This window comes from Cyclopterus lumpus, chromosome 24 (assembly GCF_009769545.1).
Source record: "Cyclopterus lumpus isolate fCycLum1 chromosome 24, fCycLum1.pri, whole genome shotgun sequence".
NCBI lineage: Eukaryota > Metazoa > Chordata > Actinopteri > Perciformes > Cyclopteridae > Cyclopterus > Cyclopterus lumpus.
In genome coordinates this window covers 183,396-203,617 of record NC_046989.1, presented here as the reverse complement: position 1 = coordinate 203,617, position 20,222 = coordinate 183,396, and the positions used below count along the sequence as shown (strand labels likewise).

Genomic DNA, 20,222 nt, shown 5'->3' with positions numbered 1-20,222 from the left:
AGTCTTCCGGCGCTGCCCCCTCTCCGGGGGACATGTTGGCCGGGTTTAGGAGTTCCTCAAAGTGCTCTTTCCACCGCCCGACGATGTCCCCAGTCCGGGTCAGCAGTTCCCCCCCCCTGCTGAGAACAGCCTGGGGTAGACCCTGCTTTCCCTTCCTGAGCCGTCGGATGGTTTGCCAGAACTTCCTTGAGGCCAACCGAAAGTCCTTCTCCATGGCCTCCCCGAACTCCTCCCATGCCCGAGTTTTAGCCTCCGCGACCATCGTCGCTGCAGCCCTTTTGGCCCGCCGGTACCCGTCAGCTGCTTCAGGAGACCCCTGGGCCAGCCAGGCCCGAAAGGCCTCCTTCTTCAGTTTGACGGCTACCCTCACCCCCGGTGTCCACCACCGGGTTCTAGGGTTGCCGCCACGACAGGCACCGATGACCTTCCGGCCACAGCCCCGAGCAGCCGCGTCCACAATAGAGGCTTTGAACAAGGTCCACTCGGATTCCATGTCCCCAGCCTCCCTCGGGATTTGTGAGAAGTTCTTCCGGAGGTGGGAGTTGAAGACCTCCCGGACAGGATCCTCTGCCAGACGTTCCCAGTTCACCCTCACTACACGTTTGGGCTTGCCAGGTCTCTCTAGCCGAGTCCCCCGCCATCTGATCCAACTCACCACCAGGTGGTGATCAGTTGACAGCTCTGCTCCTCTCTTCACCCGAGTGTCCAAGACATACGGCCGCAGATCAGATGATACGATTACAAAGTCGATCATTGATCTCCGGCCTAAGGTGTTCTGGTACCAGGTACACTTATGAGCCACCTTATGTTCGAACATGGTGTTCGTTATGGACAAACTGTGGCTAGCACAGAAGTCCAACAACAAAACACCATTCGGGTTCAGATCGGGCAAGCCGTTCCTCCCAATCACGCCCCGCCAGGTTTCTCTGTCATTGCCCACGTGAGCGTTGAAGTCTCCCAGGAGAACTATGGAGTCGGCAGGCGGCGCCCTTTCCAGGACCCCTCCCACCGACTCCAAGAAGGCCGGATACTCCGAAATGCTGTTCGGTGCATAAGCACAAACAACAGTCAGAGCCTTACTCCCCGCAACCCGTAGGCGCAGGGAGGCGACCCTCTCGTTCCCCGGGGAAAACTCCAACACAGCGGCGCTCAGCCGGGGGCTCGTGAGTATCCCCACTCCCGCCCGGCGCCTCTCACCCTGGGCAACTCCAGAAAAGGACAAAGTCCAACCCTTCTCCAGGAGCTTGGTTCCAGAGCCCATGCTGTGCGTGGAGGTGAGCCCAACTATATCTAGCTGGTACCGCTCCACCTCCTGCACCAGCTCCGGCTCTTTCCCCGCTAGTGAGGTGACGTTCCACGTCCCTAGAGCTAGTCTATGCTGCCGGCGATCGGCCCGCCCAGGTCTCCCGCCTGGCCCGCCGCCCGGTCTACATAGCACCCGACCCCGATAATTCACCCTGCGGGTGGTGGGTCCACAGGGTGACAGCTGCTCCATGTTGTTCTTTCGGGCTGAGCCCGACCGGGCCCCATGGGCGAAAGCCCGGCCACCAGACGCTCGCCGACGAGCTCCCCTCCTGGGTCTGGCTCCGGGAGGGTGCCCCGGTTTCCCTTGTCCGGGCAAGGTGGCTACAATCCGTGGGCTGCTATTCATCAGGGTTTATTGAACCGCTCTTAGTCTGGGCTCTCCCCCGAGACCTGTTTGCCTTGGGAGACCCTACCAGGGGCTGACGCCCCGGACAACATAGCTCCCAGGATCACTGAGCCACTCAAACTCCTCCACCACGTTAAGGTGGCGATTCATATTGTATAGCCCAATATCACAAATTACAAATTTGCCTCAGAGGGCTTTACAATCTGTACACATACGACATCCCTGTCCCAGGACCTCACATCGGATCAGGAACAACTGATGGCCACTTCCTGGTTATCCCTGTTGAAGCGAGCATAAAAGTTGTTCAGCTCGTCAGGAAGGGAGGTGTCGCCGGTTGGGTGGGTGGTGTTGGAGGCTTTGTAGTCTGTAATGGCCTGGATGCCTTGCCACATGCGTCTAGGGTCGGAGTTATTGTGGAAATACTCCTCAACCCTTAGCTTGTGTCTGTGCTTGGCCCTCTTGATGCCCCTCTTCAGATTGGCTCTGGATGGGCTGTAGGCCTGCAGATCACCTGATCTGAAGGCGGTGTCGCAGGCCTTCAGTAGGAGGCGGACCTCACTGCTCATCCATGGCTTCTGATTCGGGAACGTCTTGATGTGTCTGGAGGTGACACTATCAATGTTGGTGCTGATGTAGTCCAGAACGGATGGAGGCAAAAGAGACAATGTCTGTGTGGGAGTCCAAGGTGTCCTTGGGTGACAAACATACTCCAGTCTGTGTGTTGAAACCGGTGCTGTAGTGTAGAGTCCGGACATAAGCACACCCTGTCAGAGCCTGGCGGACATAAGCACACCCTGGCAGACCATGGCGGACATAAGCACACCCTAGCAGACCATGGCGGACATAAACACACCCTAGCAGACCCTGCTGGACGTAGATCCTGGCAGACATAACACACCCAAGCAGACCATGTCGAACACAAGCAGACCCTGGCAGATCTGGTGGACATAAGCACACCCTAGTGGACCCTGGCGGACTTAAGCAGTCCCTGGCGGACTTAAGCACAACCTAGCAGACCCTGTTGGACCGTGGCGGATGTAGAAAGTGTAATGTAGGTTTAACGCTACAGTAGCTGTCCTGAGAGGTGAGTGGCGTTTTTAACTGGTCCAGATCGACTGTGGTACTTCAATAATCCAGTTTGTCATGTGATGTTTCTGAATCTTTTACTCGTCAGTTTTCAAACTTTTCTTCCAATAGCATCTTTTTCTTTGTTCAAGTGTTATATTGAACATCATGTTTGTGTGTTATGTTCACAGCCCAAAGCTCACCAGCTGAGCATCAAGACCTTTTCCAGTCCGACTCAGTGCACACACTGCACCTCGCTGATGGTGGGACTCCTCAGACAGGGATACGCCTGTGAAGGTACACAACATGCACTAATGCACACTTTTGCCTCCAGGTAACAGTTTCTCATTAGCTAACAGCCTTCTTATGATCTTAATCTCGAAAGCTCATGACACAGTTAGGAAGAAAAGTTGTTCCCACTAATGTTACCATTAAATCTCGGTTTTCAAATTCTTCTTCTAGTGAATCAAACGTTTGATCGGTGTTGTGTGTTGTCAAAAACCTTTGGGTGGACCCGAAGAAAAGTCCAGAGACGAAAAGTTATAATATAAAGTGTTTAATTAAAATGAATACTAATAATAACAACTATTAACAATAATAACTTACACAACTTACACAGACATCCTTTAATAATACAGTATATTGTCAAACAATAATCTACACATAGATATTCTTCAATAATATAGTAAACCATTAAATAATAATCTACACATAGATATTCTTCAATAACCATGTTAAGTCATAGCAAATTATTAAATCCTAATTTATATATAGCTTTAGTAAATTATCTAATTCTACAGCGGCTAAAGGAGCTCAAAAGCGTAAAACACGTTGTACTTCCATTAGAAGTAGTGAATATTTATGTTTTAAGGGTTTTGGGTGTGGCCCCTAGATGTATGAAATTATGTAACGTGAAGACTTCTGGAGGTAAAACATAAACCCCAAAGAAAGTCGGCCTTTTTTAATTGAATGTACTATTTTGGGCCATTTCCAAGCACTTTAACTAACTCTTGCTACAGATTTCCCCGGATCGGCTTAAAATTTGGGTAGCACAATATTAAGACCTTTGCGATGCTAAACTGCAAAGCTTTTAGTTTACGTGGAGTAATCTTTAAAAACATACAGACCAAAGAATGTGACAGAGGGGCCGATCATCGTTGATCACTGAACATAGTTATATGTCCCAGAGTAGACCACCCAAAGGTCCTGACTCTGTCTGTCTCTCCTCAGTGTGCTCCTTCATCTGCCACGTTTCCTGTAAAGACCACGCCCCCCTGGTCTGTCCAATCCCAGCAGAGCATGCCAAGAGGCCGCAGGGCATCGACGTCCAGAGAGGGATCGGCACCGCCTACAAGGGCTACGTCAGGGTAAGAGTTACGATCATGAGGTATGGGCACTGCCTACAAGGGCTATGTCAGGGTAAGAGATGGGGCCATGAGGTATGGGCACCTCCTACAAGGGCTACGTCAGGGTAAGAGATACAATCATGAGGTATGGGCACCGCCTACAAGGGCTACGTCAGGGTAAGGGATACGATCATGAGGTATGAGCACTGCCTACAAGGGCTACGTCAGGGTAAGGGATACGATCATGAGATATGGGCACCGCCTACAAGGGCTACGTCAGGGTAAGGGATACGATCATGAGGTATGAGCACTGCCTACAAGGGCTACGTCAGGGTAAGGGATACGATCATGAGGTATGAGCACTGCCTACAAGGGCTACGTCAGGGTAAGGGATACGATCATGAGGTATGGGCACCACCTACAAGGGCTACGTCAGGGTAAGGGATACGATCATGAGGTATGAGCACTGCCTACAAGGGCTACGTCAGGGTAAGGGATACGATCATGAGGTATGGGCACCGCCTACAAGGGCTACGTCAGGGTAAGGGATACGATCATGAGGTATGAGCACCGCCTACAAGGGCTACGTCAGGGTAAGGGATACGATCATGAGGTATGGGCACCGCCTACAAGGGCTACGTCAGGGTAAGGGATACGATCATGAGGTATGAGCACCGCCTACAAGGGCTACGTCAGGGTAAGGGATACGATCATGAGGTATGGGCACCGCCTACAAGGGCTACGTCAGGGTAAGGGATACGATCATGAGGTATGAGCACCGCCTACAAGGGCTACGTCAAGGTAAGAGATACGATCATGAGGTATGAGCACCGCCTACAAGGGCTACGTCAGGGTAAGGGATACGATCATGAGGTATGAGCACCGCCTACAAGGGCTACGTCAGGGTAAGGGATACGATCATGAGGTATGGGCACCGCCTACAAGGGCTACGTCAGGGTAAGGGATACGATCATGAGGTATGAGCACTGCCTACAAGGGCTACGTCAGGGTAAGGGATACGATCATGAGGTATGGGCACCGCCTACAAGGGCTACGTCAGGGTAAGGGATACGATCATGAGGTATGAGCACCGCCTACAAGGGCTACGTCAGGGTAAGGGATACGATCATGAGGTATGGGCACCGCCTACAAGGGCTACGTCAGGGTAAGGGATACGATCATGAGGTATGAGCACTGCCTACAAGGGCTACGTCAGGGTAAGGGATACGATCATGAGGTATGGGCACCGCCTACAAGGGCTACGTCAGGGTAAGGGATACGATCATGAGGTATGAGCACCGCCTACAAGGGCTACGTCAGGGTAAGGGATACGATCATGAGGTATGAGCACCGCCTACAAGGGCTACGTCAGGGTAAGGGATACGATCATGAGGTATGGGCACCGCCTACAAGGGCTACGTCAGGGTAAGGGATACAATCATGAGGTATGAACACCGCCTACAAGGGCTACGTCAGGGTAAGAGATGGGGTCATGAGGTATGAGCACTGCCTACAAGGGCTACGTCAGGGTAAGGGATACGATCATGAGGTATGAGCACCGCCTACAAGGGCTACGTCAGGGTAAGAGATGGGGTCATGAGGTATCTTTCTTTCAGATCCCGAAGCCCAGTGGCGTGAAGAAGGGCTGGCAGCGAGCCTTCGCCTTGGTCTCTGACTGTAAATTGTTCCTCTACGACGTTCCAGAGGGAAAGTCCACCCAGCCGGGGGTGGGGGCCAGTCTGGTGCTGGATCTCAGGTGACTGTCAGCACTCTATTTAACAGAAGGTTAACAGATGGAGTCATTTGATCATTATTCTTGATTTGAATTCATGTAAAGACTTATATGGATCACAGGAAGCTCTAATGGGAAACATGTTCTTGTGTGTTGCAGAGAAGAGGAGTTTTCCGTCAACTCTGTTTTGGCCTCGGACGTGATCCACGCCACCAGGAAGGACATCCCCTGCATCTTCAGGGTAGGACACCCTGTCCCATATGACCGCTCACTGTTTGACCTCCGACCTCCATGTGACTCTGATCCTTGTTTTTGCCACAATCAGGTGACGTCGTCACAGTTGATATCGCAGCAGTCGGCGGTATCTCTGCTGGTGTTGGCGGAGAGTGAGGTGGAGAAGAGGAAGTGGGTCCGGATACTAGAGGGTCTGCAGAGCATCCTGACCAAGAACCTTCTGAAGAACCAACAGGTCCACGTCCTACACGAGGCCTACGACGCCTCGCTGCCCATCATCAAGACCACGCTGTCTGCCGCTGTGCTCGGTCAGCGACTACAACTTATACTGATACTAGAGACACAGAGTACCTACAGACAGGACTGAGTACTAGTGCCAACAGACAGGACTGAGTACTAGTGCCGACAGACAGGACTGAGTACTAGTGCCAACAGACAGGACTGAGTACTAGTGCCGACAGACAGGACTGAGTACTAGTGCCAACAGACAGGACTGAGTACTAGTGCCGACAGACAGGACTGAGTACTAGTGCCGACAGACAGGACTGAGTACTAGTATACCTACTGACAGGACTGAGTACTAGTATATCGACAGACAGGACTGAGTACTAGTACCTACAGACAGGACTGAGTAGTAGTACCTAGGAACATTTGGTGAACGTTTCCTCTCTCTGCAGACCGGGAGAGGATCGCCCTGGGAACCGAAGACGGACTCTTTGTGGTGGAGGTCACCAGAGACGGTGAGACAGACGGACAGACGAACAGTTAGCCGGTTGATAATTGGTAGATGTCTCATTTCTCTCTGTCTCCCTCTCTAGTGATTGTGCGAGCAGCAGACAGTAAGAAGGTCTATCAGATCAATTTAATCCCGAAGGAAAAGATCATTGCTCTGCTCTGCGGTCGAAACCGTCACGTTCACCTCCACCACTGGTGGGCGCTGGAGGGCGCCGAGTCCACCTTTGACATCAAGCTGACGGAGACCAAAGGCTGCCAGGCTCTGACTACGGGGGTGCTCCGACCTGGAGGACCCGCCTGCCTGCTTGCTGCCGTCAAACGTCAGGTCAGGATTCTGAAGGACAGAACCAGACACCTCACTGGGGTTCTGCTCCTGTTCTAATGTTGGTTTCTGATCCTCCAGGTTTTGTGCTACGAGATTACTCGAGCGAAGCCCCACCATAAGAAGCTGTGGGAGGTGCAGGCTCCGGGTGTGGTGCAGTGGTTGGGTATGGTGAGGGAGCGGCTGTGTGTCGGTTACCCTTCGGGCTTCGCTCTGCTGGCCCTGCAGGGGGAGTCGTCCCCCATCAGCCTGGTCAGCCCAGCCGACCCGTCGCTGGCCTTCCTGGCCCAGCATCCCTTGGATGCGCTGCACGCCCTGGAGGTGGGATCCAACGAGCTGCTGCTCTGCTTCAGTCAGCTCGGCATCTACGTGGACGGACAAGGACGCCGGTCCCGAACCCAGGAGCTGATGTGGCCCGCCCCGCCGCTCGCATGCAGTACGTTAATAATGCGACTTGATCACCAGTGGTCATATCTTAAAGGTATTGATGAATATCAACACCTGTCCGTCTCTCCAGGCTCCAACTCGTCCCACCTGACGGTCTACAGTGAATATGGACTCGACGTCTTCGATATTCACACCACGGAGTGGGTCCAGACCATCTCCCTGCGCAAGGTAATCAATCTCAGCTCTGCTGGGAACTAGCCAATCACAGTGGAGAAGTAGTTGATGACATCACAGTCTCTGTCCTCAGATCAGACCTCTGAACGTTGAAGGGACGTTAAACCTGCTGAGCTCAGAACCTCCTCGTCTGATTTACTTCAGCAACACCTCGTCAGGTAACCCCACTCACCTGTCTCCCTGAAGCTCACCCTTCTTTACCCGTCTGTCTCTACCCTTCTGTCTCTACCCGTTTGTAACCACCCGTGTGTCTCCACCCATCTGTCTCCACCCTTCTGTTTCTACCCGTTTGTAACCACCCGTCTGTCTCCACCCATCTGTCTCCACCCTTCTGTCTCTACCCGTTTGTAACCACCCGTCTGTCTCCACCCATCTGTCTCCACCCTTCTGTTTCTACCCGTTTGTAACCACCCGTCTGTCTCCACCCATCTGTCTCCACCCTTCTGTCTCTACCCGTTTGTAACCACCCGTCTGTCTCCACCCATCTGTCTCCACCCTTCTGTTTCTACCCGTTTGTAACCACCCGTCTGTCTCCACCCATCTGTCTCCACCCTTCTGTCTCTACCCGTTTGTAACCACCCTTCTGTCTCCACCCATCTGTCTCCACCCTTCTGTCTCTACCCGTTTGTATCCACCCGTCTGTATCCACCCATCTGTCTCCACCCTTCTGTCTCTACCCGTTTGTAACCACCCGTCTGTCTCCACCCATCTGTCTCCACCCTTCTGTTTCTACCCGTTTGTAACCACTCGTCTGTCTCCACCCATCTGTCTCCACCCTTCTGTCTCTACCCGTTTGTAACCACCCGTCTGTCTCCACCCATCTGTCTCCACCCTTCTGTTTCTACCCGTTTGTAACCACCCGTCTGTCTCCACCCATCTGTCTCCACCCTTCTGTCTCTACCCGTTTGTAACCACCCGTCTGTCTCCACCCATCTGTCTCCACCCTTCTGTCTCTACCCGTTTGTAACCACCCATCTGTATCCACCCATCTGTCTCCACCCTTCTGTTTCTACCCGTTTGTAACCACCCGTCTGTCTCCACCCATCTGTCTCCACCCGTCTGTCTCTACCCGTTTGTAACCACCCGTCTGTCTCCACCCATCTGTCTCCACCCGTCTGTCTCCACCCGTCTGTCTCCACCAGTCTGTCTCCACCCATGTGTCTCCACCCATCTGTCTCTACATGCTGTATTCACCCGTCTGTCTCCACCGATCTGCCTCCACCCGTCTGTCTCTACATGCTGTCTCCACCCGTCTGTCTCCACCGATCTGTCTCCACCCTTCTGTTTCTACCCGTTTGTAACCACCCGTCTGTCTCCACCCATCTGTCTCCACCCTTCTGTCTCTACCCGTTTGTAACCACCCGTCTGTCTCCACCCATCTGTCTCCACCCTTCTGTTTCTACCCGTTTGTAACCACCCGTCTGTCTCCACCCATCTGTCTCCACCCTTCTGTCTCTACCCGTTTGTAACCACCCTTCTGTCTCCACCCATCTGTCTCCACCCTTCTGTCTCTACCCGTTTGTATCCACCCGTCTGTATCCACCCATCTGTCTCCACCCTTCTGTCTCTACCCGTTTGTAACCACCCGTCTGTCTCCACCCATCTGTCTCCACCCTTCTGTTTCTACCCGTTTGTAACCACTCGTCTGTCTCCACCCATCTGTCTCCACCCTTCTGTCTCTACCCGTTTGTAACCACCCGTCTGTCTCCACCCATCTGTCTCCACCCTTCTGTTTCTACCCGTTTGTAACCACCCGTCTGTCTCCACCCATCTGTCTCCACCCTTCTGTCTCTACCCGTTTGTAACCACCCGTCTGTCTCCACCCATCTGTCTCCACCCTTCTGTCTCTACCCGTTTGTAACCACCCATCTGTATCCACCCATCTGTCTCCACCCTTCTGTTTCTACCCGTTTGTAACCACCCGTCTGTCTCCACCCATCTGTCTCCACCCGTCTGTCTCTACCCGTTTGTAACCACCCGTCTGTCTCCACCCATCTGTCTCCACCCGTCTGTCTCCACCCGTCTGTCTCCACCAGTCTGTCTCCACCCATGTGTCTCCACCCATCTGTCTCTACATGCTGTATTCACCCGTCTGTCTCCACCGATCTGCCTCCACCCGTCTGTCTCTACATGCTGTCTCCACCCGTCTGTCTCCACCGATCTGCCTCCACCCGTCTGTCTCTACATGCTGTATTCACCCGTCTGTATCCACCTGTCTGTCCTCAGAGGGAGACCTCACCATCCCAGAGACGTCGGACCAAAGCAGGAAGTTGATGGTTCGAACACGCAGCAAGAGGAAGTTCCTGTTTAAGGTTCCAGAGGAGGAGCGGCTTCAGCAGAGGAGGTGACCGTTTCATTCATGTGTATTAGTTATTGTGTGTAATTAATTAATTAATTAATGTATAAGTGTGTGTGTGTGTGTGTGTGTGTGTGTGTGTGTGTGTGTGTGTGTTTGTGTGGGGGGGGGGGTTGTTGTTTTCAGAGAGATGCTGAGGGATCCAGAGCTCAGATCAAAGATGATTTCTAATCCCACAAACTTTAACCACGTGGCCCACATGGGACCAGGAGACGGCATGCAGGTCCTCATGGACCTTCCTCTGGTAACTCCTCCTCCCTGCACCACCTCCTCTTCCTGCCGGCATGTTCTCTCTCACCCCCTCTCCCCATCATACTGACTCCTCTCTTCTCCCCCCCCTCCCTTACTACTCCTCCCTGATCTTCAGGTTGGTGATGTCATCTCCCCCTCCCCCTCCCCCTCCCCCTCCTCCTACCGCCACACTCTCATCTCTCCGCCCTCCAACTTTGAGCATGTCTATCACATGACGTTGGCGTCGGCCGGCGCCTTCTTGCAGAAAGACGTCTCCTCTTCCTCCTCCCAGCAGAGCCTCCTGCAGCCTTCCTCCTCCTCCTCCTCCTCCTCCTCCTCTTCCTCTCCCTCAACCTCCTCTCTGGGAATGGTAGGCCAGCTTCTCTCTGTCTCCCTCGCCCCTGCTCCCCCTCTCCTTCCCCACACTCCTTCACTTGTCTCCTACCTGGTCTGCTTGGTTTGTGTGAGTCTTTCTTTATTCTGTTTGTTTTCATTCTTCATCGAACTGCTACATGTTGCCCTGATCTTTCTATTCCCCATTTTATACTCCACTTCCTGTCTTATTTCACTGCTTCCTGTCCCACTCCACTTCCTGTCCGCCGGGCTCCCGTTCGCGTGCGTGAGACGGAAGCTAGCGGTCATCCGAACCTCTAACTGTGTGTGTGTGTGCGTGTGTGTGTGTGTGTTTGTAGAGTGTGATGCCTTCCTCTCAAGATGACCCAGTTAAAGATAAGCCCCGCCCACTGTCCAGTATCTCCCGGCAACAGAGGAGCAAGACACACATCACACGAACAGCCTCAGGTACGCACACACACACCTGTACATATTGGTGTGTAGTTTGAGACACTATCACTGAGATGTGACGTCCTTTTATCTGTTTTTATTGATTCAGATTTTGGGGGAGGAGCTTCATCTCGCAACATCTCTGAACCTGAACATGACCTGGACCGAGAGGTAACACACACACACACACACACTCTGTAAATTATCTAATATTATGTCATTTGTAACATCGGGTTTAGGTGTTCTGTTTTTGATTGCTTTGTTCTCTCTCTCTCTCTACCCACCTCTCTGTATGTCCCCCCCCCCCCCCAGCCGGACTCGGACTCCACCAAACACTCGACCCCCTCCAACAGCTCTAACCCCAGCAGCCCCCCCAGTCCCAACTCCCCCCACCGCAGCCAGCTCACCTTGGACGGGCTGGAAATGGATCCCTGAGGCCCCGCCCATATATGTCAGGAGGAGGGGCTTTATGAACCAATGGGGCTGCAGAGTTTAGATTTTACTTGATGATTTTATTGAGGCAGGGTGAGTCTGAGCTTCCAGCTGCTTTTATTTTTGTTGGATTTTACCTGCTGGGAAGCCCCGCCCCCTGGTTTCAACCCTGCTGATGGCTGCTGTGTTTGACCTTTGACCCTTATTCTGAGTGGCTCTGTGGGACCAATCGCCTCCTTCTTTATTAAATAACTTGCTAATGAGCTTTACCAGGATGTTAGCTGCCAAGCTAACATTGACAGAGGTCTCACTCTGATGAAAATACACTGTATGAATTCATTTAAAAAGTTTTGTTAAATTGCACATCATCAATATTGTTGTTGTAGGAGCAAAATCATCTTTGATTTTGTGTCAGTGATGATCTTCCTGTTGTCCCCACCCTCTGACCTCTGACCCCAGAGGCCAGCTGGAGTCTGGTGAGGGGGGGTGCACACTACTGCTTTGTTTCACCAGTTAAAAGAATCTTTGTAATTATGGAACATGTTAGCAGCCGAACGGAAACTCAATAAAATAATCTTAAGAGTCATTGATGTTGTTTTATTTTTCAAAAGCATAAACAATAGAATAGAACACAATGAGGACACACAAAACACTATGAGAACACAATGAGGACACACTGAGGACACTATGAGGACACTATGAGGACACACTGAGGACACTATGAGAGCACACTGAGTACACTATGAGGACACACTGAGGACACTATGAGGACACACTGAGGACACTATGAGGACACACTGAGGACACTATGAGAGCACACTGAGGACACTATGAGGACACACTGAGGACACTATGAGGACACACTGAGGACACTATGAGGACACACTGAGGACACTATGAGAGCACACTGAGTACACTATGAGGACACACTGAGGACACTATGAGGACACTATGAGAGCACACTGAGTACACTATTAGGACACACTGAGGACACTATGAGAGCACACTGAGGACACTATGAGGACACACTGAGGACACTATGAGGACACACTGAGGACACTATGAGGACACACTGAGGACACACTGAGGACACTATGAGGACACACTGAGGACACTATGAGGACACACTGAGGACACTATGAGGACACACTATGAGGACACTATGAGGACACACTGAGGACACTATGAGGACACACTGAGGACACACTGAGGACACTGAGGACACTATGAGGACACACTGAGGACACACTGAGGACACTATGAGGACACACTGAGGACACTATGAGGACACTATGAGGACACACTGAGGACACTATGAGGACACACTGAGGACACTATGAGGACACTATGAGAACACAATGAGGACACTATGAGGACACTGAGGACACTATGAGGACACTGAGGACACTATGAGGACACACTGAGGACACTATGAGGACACACTGAGGACACTATGAGGACACTATGAGGACACACTGAGGACACTATGAGGACACACTGAGAGCACACTGAGTACACTATGAGGTAGGGCTGCGCAATTAATTGAATTTTAATCGCGATCACGATTTTGGTGATTAAATGAGCATGATCAGCAGCGATATTGGCGTTTAAAATGCTGCTCTGCCACACATCAAATCAAGCCCTTCCTCAACTAACAGTCAGCCAACCACAAGGGCTAGAAAGAGATGGGGGGTGTCACCCTACAGCGCAGCCTCAAAAAAAGTTCAACGAACTTGTTTAACCACCTAAAAAATCACCACAAATCACAGTATGACGAATGTGTCATGGCTAACGCTAACGCTAGCGCACTGACTGTCCATGTGCAACGTCGTCAACCCAGAAAAGCATAATGCGACCCTGCATAGCGCCACAGCGTATCCGCCCACCTCCCAAAGACACTGAAATGAGAACATTATGAGGACAAAATGAGGACACATGACCATGAGTTGTCATTCAATATTCAGGAGGGGCGTGGCCTTTATTAAATGGCCAGACCAGCCAATCGGAGCGTCCAGTTGGGAGTAGAGAGACAGCTGAGCCAATCAGAAAGCAGAAAACTGCATGAATTAAGTTGAGTTATTCTTCACGCTCCTGTTTGTAGAGCTTTTAGCCACACACATGGTCTTCTTCTGTGGTCATGACTGAAGAAACATCAACAGATTGTTGGAGAAAAAAATCATCATATAACATAATTTGAACACACTACATTTAGATTCATAAGAGAACAGTTTGTTTTTGTAACGGATAGTTATCTGGACCTAAAGGTCTCCGGTCAACTGGACCCCGAAGGACACACCAAAAGAACATGTTTGTAAAGCCGGATGGGCTCTGGTTGTTGATTCAAGGGAAGTCTCATAGGAAGAATGAATTTACACTATAAATATATGCTGAATATTCTAATACATTAGACTTGTTGAATGTTGACTTGTGCTCATTACAATACTTCCCGCTGAGTTGCTACGCCCAGCTGCCCCCGCCCAGCAGAGATCAAACATTACTATATTACTAACCCTAGTCCTATATTACTAACCCTAGTCCTATATTACTAACCCTAGTCCTATATTACTAACCCTAGTCCTATATTACTAACCCTAGTCCTATAGTACTAACCCTAGTCCTATATTACTAACCCTAGTCCTATAGTACTAACCCTAGTCCTATATTACTAACCCTACTACTATATTACTAAACCTAGTCCTATATTACTAGCCCTACTATTATATTACTAACCCTAACACTATATTACTAACTAACCCTACTACCATATTACTAACCCTGACCCTACTCCTATATTACTAACTAACCCTACTCCTATATTACTAACTAACCCTACTACTATATTACTAACTAACCCTACTCCTATATTACTAACTAACCCTACTACTATATTACTAACTAACCCTACTCCTATATTACTAACTAACCCTACTACTATATTACTAACCCTGACCCTACTCCTATATTACTAACTAACCCTACTCCTATATTACTAACTAACCCTACTCCTATATTACTAACTAACCCTACTACTATATTACTAACTAACCCTACTCCTATATTACTAACTAACCCTACTCCTATATTACTAACTAACCCTACTACTATATTACTAACTAACCCTACTACTATATTACTAACTAACCCTACTCCTATATTACTAACTAACCCTACTCCTATATTACTAACTAACCCTACTACTATATTACTAACTAACCCTACTACTATATTACTAACCCTGACCCTACTCCTATATTACTAACTAACCCTACTACTATATTACTAACTAACCCTACTCCTATATTACTAACTAACCCTACTCCTATATTACTAACTAACCCTACTACTATATTACTAACTAACCCTACTACTATATTACTAACTAACCCTACTACTATATTACTAACTAACCCTACTCCTATATTACTAACTAACCCTACTCCTATATTACTAACTAACCCTACTACTATATTACTAACTAACCCTACTACTATATTACTAACTAACCCTACTACTATATTACTAACTAACCCTACTCCTATATTACTAACTAACCCTACTCCTATATTACTAACTAACCCTACTACTATATTACTAACTAACCCTACTACTATATTACTAACCCTACTACTATATTACTAACTAACCCTACTACTATATTACTAACCCTACTACTATATTACTAACTAACCCTACTCCTATATTACTAACTAACCCTACTCCTATATTACTAACTAACCCTACTCCTATATTACTAACTAACCCTACTCCTATATTACTAACTAACCCTACTACTATATTACTAACCCTACTCCTATATTACTAACTAACCCTACTACTATATTACTAACTAACCCTACTACTATATTACTAACTAACCCTACTACTATATTACTAACCCGAACCCGAACCCGAACCCAAACCTTTATTGTTAATTTATCCAGTATGTTTTTTTAGTTAATTTATTTGATCTAATGTTTATTAATTCCCATTTTTAAGGTCCCCTGTTTATTTCCGGACGAGGCCCCTTTTAGCCCCTTTTAGCCCCTTTTAGGAGTCATCCCCCCCCCCCCCCCCCTTCCTCCAACGGCTTACAGGTGTGGACCTAGGGAGCAAAATGTCACTTTTATAGCACTTATTCTTAACCTGATGTTTCCTTTCATCTTCTTTGTTGTATATTTTATTCCCTTCTTTTTTAAAAATGTTATATGTTTATTCATGTTGTATTTGTTCTCCCTCCTTTTTATATATATATATATATATATATATATTTCCAATTTTAATTGACCTATTCTTGAGTTTATATACATATATTTATTCATTAAGGAAACATTCATGTTTTATTTTGCTTTTACTCCGTCTGTTAGTTTTATGAATTTTTATCCTCGCAGTCCTTTAGGAACCTGCAACCCCCCGGGGTGATTCATGGATATTTATATATTATATTTCAGGTTTTTATAATTAATAATTTGAATGCTTTAGAAACAGTCACTTGGACCCGGGAGGACAACAGATTAAAAACCCAGAACCACGACGGTCTTTACTCACTTCATCTGAAATAAAGACACACTCAACACTTTGAGACGTTTCTTCAACTTCCTGTTTCTGCTTCACTGAACCACTTCCTGTTTGCACATTAAGAGTCTAAGAGCTGCTTTAAAGATTTCACACACACACACACACACACACACACACACACACACACACACACACACACACACACACACACACACACACACACACACACACACACACACACACACACACACGCACGATGATCAATAACTGTCCTGATCTCAAAGGACAAACCAGCAGAGTCCAGCAGAGTCCAGCCGAGTCCAGCAGAGTCCAGCAGAGTCCAGCAGACTCCAGCAGAGTCCAGCAGAGACCAACAGAGTCCAGCACAGACCAGCAGGGTCCAGCAGAGTCCAGCCGAGTCCAGCCGAGTCCAGCAGACTTCAGCAGAGACCAGCAGAGTTCAACAGAGTCCAGCACAGACCAGCAGGGTCCAGCAGAGTCCAGCCGAGTCCAGCCGAGTCCAGCAGACTTCAGCAGAGACCAGCAGAGTTCAACAGAGACCGGCAGAGTCCAGCAGAGACCAGCAGGGTCCAGCAGAGACCGGCAGAGTCCAGCAGAGACCAGTGGAGATCGGCCTGTCAATTCCCCGGTGGTTTCCCCCCCTGCTGTCTCTCGGTCTCGGTCACTACATTCAGCTCCGAGGAGTTCTTGGTGGGCCGGATCTTGTTCCGGCTGCTGTCGGATCGTGGTCTCAGGTGAGCTCGGTCCCAGACCCGCAGCAGGCCTCGGCTCAGCTCTTTGCGGATGTTGTCGCTGGACAGGACGTAGAGGATGGGGTTGATGGCGCTGTTGACGGTGGACAGGCCGAGCGAGATGGTGTACGGCGTGTACATGGTCCTCTCGAACAGACACGTGCCGTCCTCCAGCTGGGGGAAGTGGAACATGACGGCCCGGACCAGCAGGATGACGTGGTATGGGGCGAAGCAGACCAGGAAGAGCAGCACCACCGCCACCGCCAGCCAGCAGACGCGCACCTTCTGTTCCCGCCGCAGCCCAGTGCTGCGCCGCACGTTGACCATGATGCCGCAGTTGGTCCCCAGCAGCACCAGCAGCGGGACCAGGAAGCCCACCGCGAAGCGGGCGTAGTTGAAGCCCGTCACCGTAGCGCCGCTCTGACTTGGCTCGAAGCAGCGGCGGTCGCCCTCCGCGGCATCGCCCTCCCTCATGGTGAAGACAGGGACGTGGCCAACGGCAACCAGCAGCACGATAGCGACGGCGATGAGGGTGGCGAGGCGTTGGCGGCGGAGGCCGCGGGACTCCACGCTATAGACCACGGCGACGTAGCGGTCGCAGGAGATGCAGCAGAGCAGGAAGATGCTGATGTACATGTTGTTGAAGAAGATGTAGCCCGTCAGCTTGCAGGCCGCCGAGCTCCAGGGCCACGAGTGACCTGCGCTGACGTAGCGCGTCCACAGCGGCAGCGTGCACAGGTAGGTGAGGTCGCACAGCGACAGGCTCCACAGGTACACGCCCAGCACGTTCTTCCTGCTCACCTGCAGCCAGGTGAGATAGACGGTCAGCAGGTTAGCCGGCAGTCCGACCATCAGCACCGCGCTGTACAGCAGCACGAGCGGCAGGCGGCCCTCGTCGTACGGAGGCCGGCACGCCATCGGACCGGTGCTGTTGGTCAGGGAGAGCGACCCGGTCACCATGACGTCTGCAGACAGAGACGACCAATCAGATTCTAGATCAGTTCCAGAAGACATGAAGACTGTTAGCATCTCTAACTTATCATCTATATTATGTTAAATATATACTGTATATATCATATTTTATATATATATATATATATATATATATATAAAATAGTAAGAGCATCATGACATGTTGAACTTTCAGACAGGAAGATGATTCATTTCAACTTCCTGTCTGAAACGAGCAGGAAGTTACAACACAATTATTATCACAACGCTCTGGAAAGTCTTTGAGCTTCATGAGAATGATGATTTCACCTTTTATGAAACCACATTTGTCTCTGTTTCATTTAACTGACGCTTTTATCCAAAGCGACTTACAATTATGTTACATTCATATGTATACATATATATATATATATACAGGTATATACATACATACACACATTATATATTATATATATTATATATATATAAATAAGTATATATATATGTATACATACAATGTATATAGATGTATATAAACATGTTCATATACTTTCATTTGAACAATAATATAAATTAATACAAATTATTATGACCGCAGCGTCCAATCAGGTGCTCTGAATACTGCTATTAGATATTAATTATTGATCATTGACCACTTTATCTGAAACATTCATTAATATGATGGATGAAGAACGCTCATCCTCGTCTTCATCACCTCTCCACTGAGTCCTTTACGGCAGGTCCACCAAAACCACCAAGAGACTACAAGACATCCAGAACTCAGCTGCACCAGTCCACCAGACCCCCCCCCCCCCCCCCACCCCCTAATCCAACAGAGTCCAGATCTCCCAGATCCCCCCAGTCCACCAGATCGAGATCAGGATCCTCCTCATCATCATCAGCCCTTCACAACCCTGAACCCCTTTATAACTGACTGCCCCCCCCGAAAATACAGTTCTTTAAAAATACAAAAAGAAATACAAAAAACGGTATTTTCGTGCTAGAATACTGTACAGTAATACTATGATGTCATATGTGTAAAAGTACATGAAGATATATATATAATAACCTAGTTTAACAACATCAAAGGTAAAGCTCACTGCGTCTCCTCCTCGCGTCTCCTCCTCGTGTCTCCTCCTCGCGTCTCCTCCTCGCGTCTCCTCCTCGTGTCTCCTCCTCGCGTCTCCTCCTCGCGTCTCCTCCTCGTGTCTCCTTCTCGTGCGTCCTGCGTCTCCTCCTCGTGTCTCCTCCTTGTGCGTCCTGCGTCTCCTCCTCGCGTCTCCTCCTCGCGTCTCCTCCTCGTGTCTCCTTTTCGTGCGTCCTGCGTCTCCTCCTCGTGTCTCCTCCTCGCGTCTCCTCCTCGTGTCTCCTTTTCGTGCGTCCTGCGTCTCCTCCTCGTGTCTCCTCCTTGTGCGTCCTGCGTCTCCTCCTCGCGTCTCCTCCTCGCGTCTCCTCCTCGTGTCTCCTTCTCGTGCGTCCTGCGTCTCCTCCTCGTGTCTCCTCCTCGTGCGTCCTGCGTCTCCTCCTCGTGTCTCCTCCTCGTGCGTCCTGCGTCTCCTCCTCGTGTCTCCTCGTGTCTCCTCCTCGTGCGTCCTGCGTCTCCTCCTCGTGTCTCCTTCTCGTGCGTCCTGCCTGCAGCACAAAGAGGAGCATCGTTTATTAATTTATTCATCTCCATCTTTAAATCCTCACATCATCATTTATTATTCATCCGGTTCTTCGTCAAGAGACAAAACAACAGGAAGCGGCTTTTATTCTGAAAACTCGATCATCAATAATCAATCTGATCAATCAGAAAAAGTTAAAAGTAACAGATGCCATCTTGTGGCGACCAGCTGTTACTGCAGCACTCCTCCTCCTCCTTCTCGTCCCTCTTGTCGGTCTCACTGTCGTCTCTCTTGTCTGTCTCACTGTCGTCCCTCTTGTCTGTCTCACTGTCGTCTCTCTTGTCTGTCTCACTGTCGTCTCTCTTGTCTGTCTCACTGTCGTCCCTCTTGTCTGTCTCACTGTCGTCCCTCTTGTCTGTCTCACTGTCGTCCCTCTTGTCGGTCTCACTGTCGTCCCTCTTGTCTGTCTCACTTGTCTGTCTCACTGTCGTCCCTCTTGTCTGTCTCACTGTCGTCTCTCTTGTCTGTCTCACTGTCGTCTCTCTTGTCTGTCTCACTGTCGTCTCTCCTGTCTGTCTCACTGTCGTCCCTCTTGTCTGTCTCACTGTCGTCTCTCCTGTCTGTCTCACTGTCGTCTCTCCTGTCTGTCTCACTGTCGTCCCTCTTGTCTGTCTCACTGTCGTCCCTCTTGTCGGTCTCACTGTCGTCTCTCTTGTCTGTCTCACTGTCGTCCCTCTTGTCTGTCTCACTGTCTGTCTCACTGTCGTCCCTCTTGTCTGTCTCACTGTCGTCCCTCTTGTCGGTCTCACTGTCGTCTCTCTTGTCTGTCTCACTGTCGTCCCTCTTGTCTGTCTCACTGTCTGTCTCACTGTCGTCCCTCTTGTCTGTCTCACTGTCTGTCTCACTGTCG

The 20,222-nt window shown here is 49.8% G+C and overlaps 2 protein-coding genes across 9 annotated transcripts in view; one reads left to right on the top strand and one right to left on the bottom strand.

The window, feature by feature from the left end:
* cdc42bpb (CDC42 binding protein kinase beta (DMPK-like)) overlaps positions 1-12,094 on the top strand; it is a 48,695-nt gene extending 36,601 nt beyond the window's left edge. For 2 of the 3 annotated variants that reach the window (XM_034527006.1, XM_034527007.1), the window contains 15 exons: positions 2,908-3,013; positions 3,947-4,083; positions 5,679-5,818; positions 5,954-6,035; positions 6,120-6,336; positions 6,706-6,768; positions 6,847-7,088; positions 7,167-7,521; positions 7,603-7,700; positions 7,780-7,864; positions 9,933-10,050; positions 10,189-10,306; positions 10,986-11,094; positions 11,186-11,247; positions 11,389-12,094. In XM_034527006.1, coding sequence (XP_034382897.1) covers positions 2,908-3,013; positions 3,947-4,083; positions 5,679-5,818; positions 5,954-6,035; positions 6,120-6,336; positions 6,706-6,768; positions 6,847-7,088; positions 7,167-7,521; positions 7,603-7,700; positions 7,780-7,864; positions 9,933-10,050; positions 10,189-10,306; positions 10,986-11,094; positions 11,186-11,247; positions 11,389-11,511 — 2,055 coding nt within the window. In that variant the 3' untranslated portion in view covers positions 11,512-12,094. Of the gene's footprint in view, positions 1-2,907; positions 3,014-3,946; positions 4,084-5,678; positions 5,819-5,953; positions 6,036-6,119; positions 6,337-6,705; positions 6,769-6,846; positions 7,089-7,166; positions 7,522-7,602; positions 7,701-7,779; positions 7,865-9,932; positions 10,051-10,188; positions 10,307-10,429; positions 10,664-10,985; positions 11,095-11,185; positions 11,248-11,388 lie in introns of all 3 variants that reach the window. The other variant, XM_034527008.1, reaches the window with a different exon arrangement.
* Positions 12,095-15,302: 3,208 nt separating this feature from the next.
* LOC117727850 (probable G-protein coupled receptor 132) lies at positions 15,303-19,195 on the bottom strand. 6 transcript variants are annotated; one of them, XM_034528360.1, is made up of 2 exons: positions 18,775-19,195; positions 15,303-17,767 (listed from the first exon to the last, which is right to left on the bottom strand). In XM_034528360.1, the coding sequence occupies exon 2, from the start codon at positions 17,733-17,735 to the stop codon at positions 16,662-16,664; it is 1,074 nt and encodes a 357-aa protein (XP_034384251.1). In that variant the 5' UTR covers positions 17,736-17,767; positions 18,775-19,195; the 3' UTR covers positions 15,303-16,661. The 6 variants fall into 6 exon arrangements, with proteins under 6 accessions (XP_034384251.1, XP_034384253.1, XP_034384255.1 ...); XM_034528362.1 differs by having other exon boundaries at positions 15,303-17,740; XM_034528364.1 differs by having other exon boundaries at positions 18,806-18,861.
* Between the last annotated feature and the right edge of the window lie 1,027 nt (positions 19,196-20,222).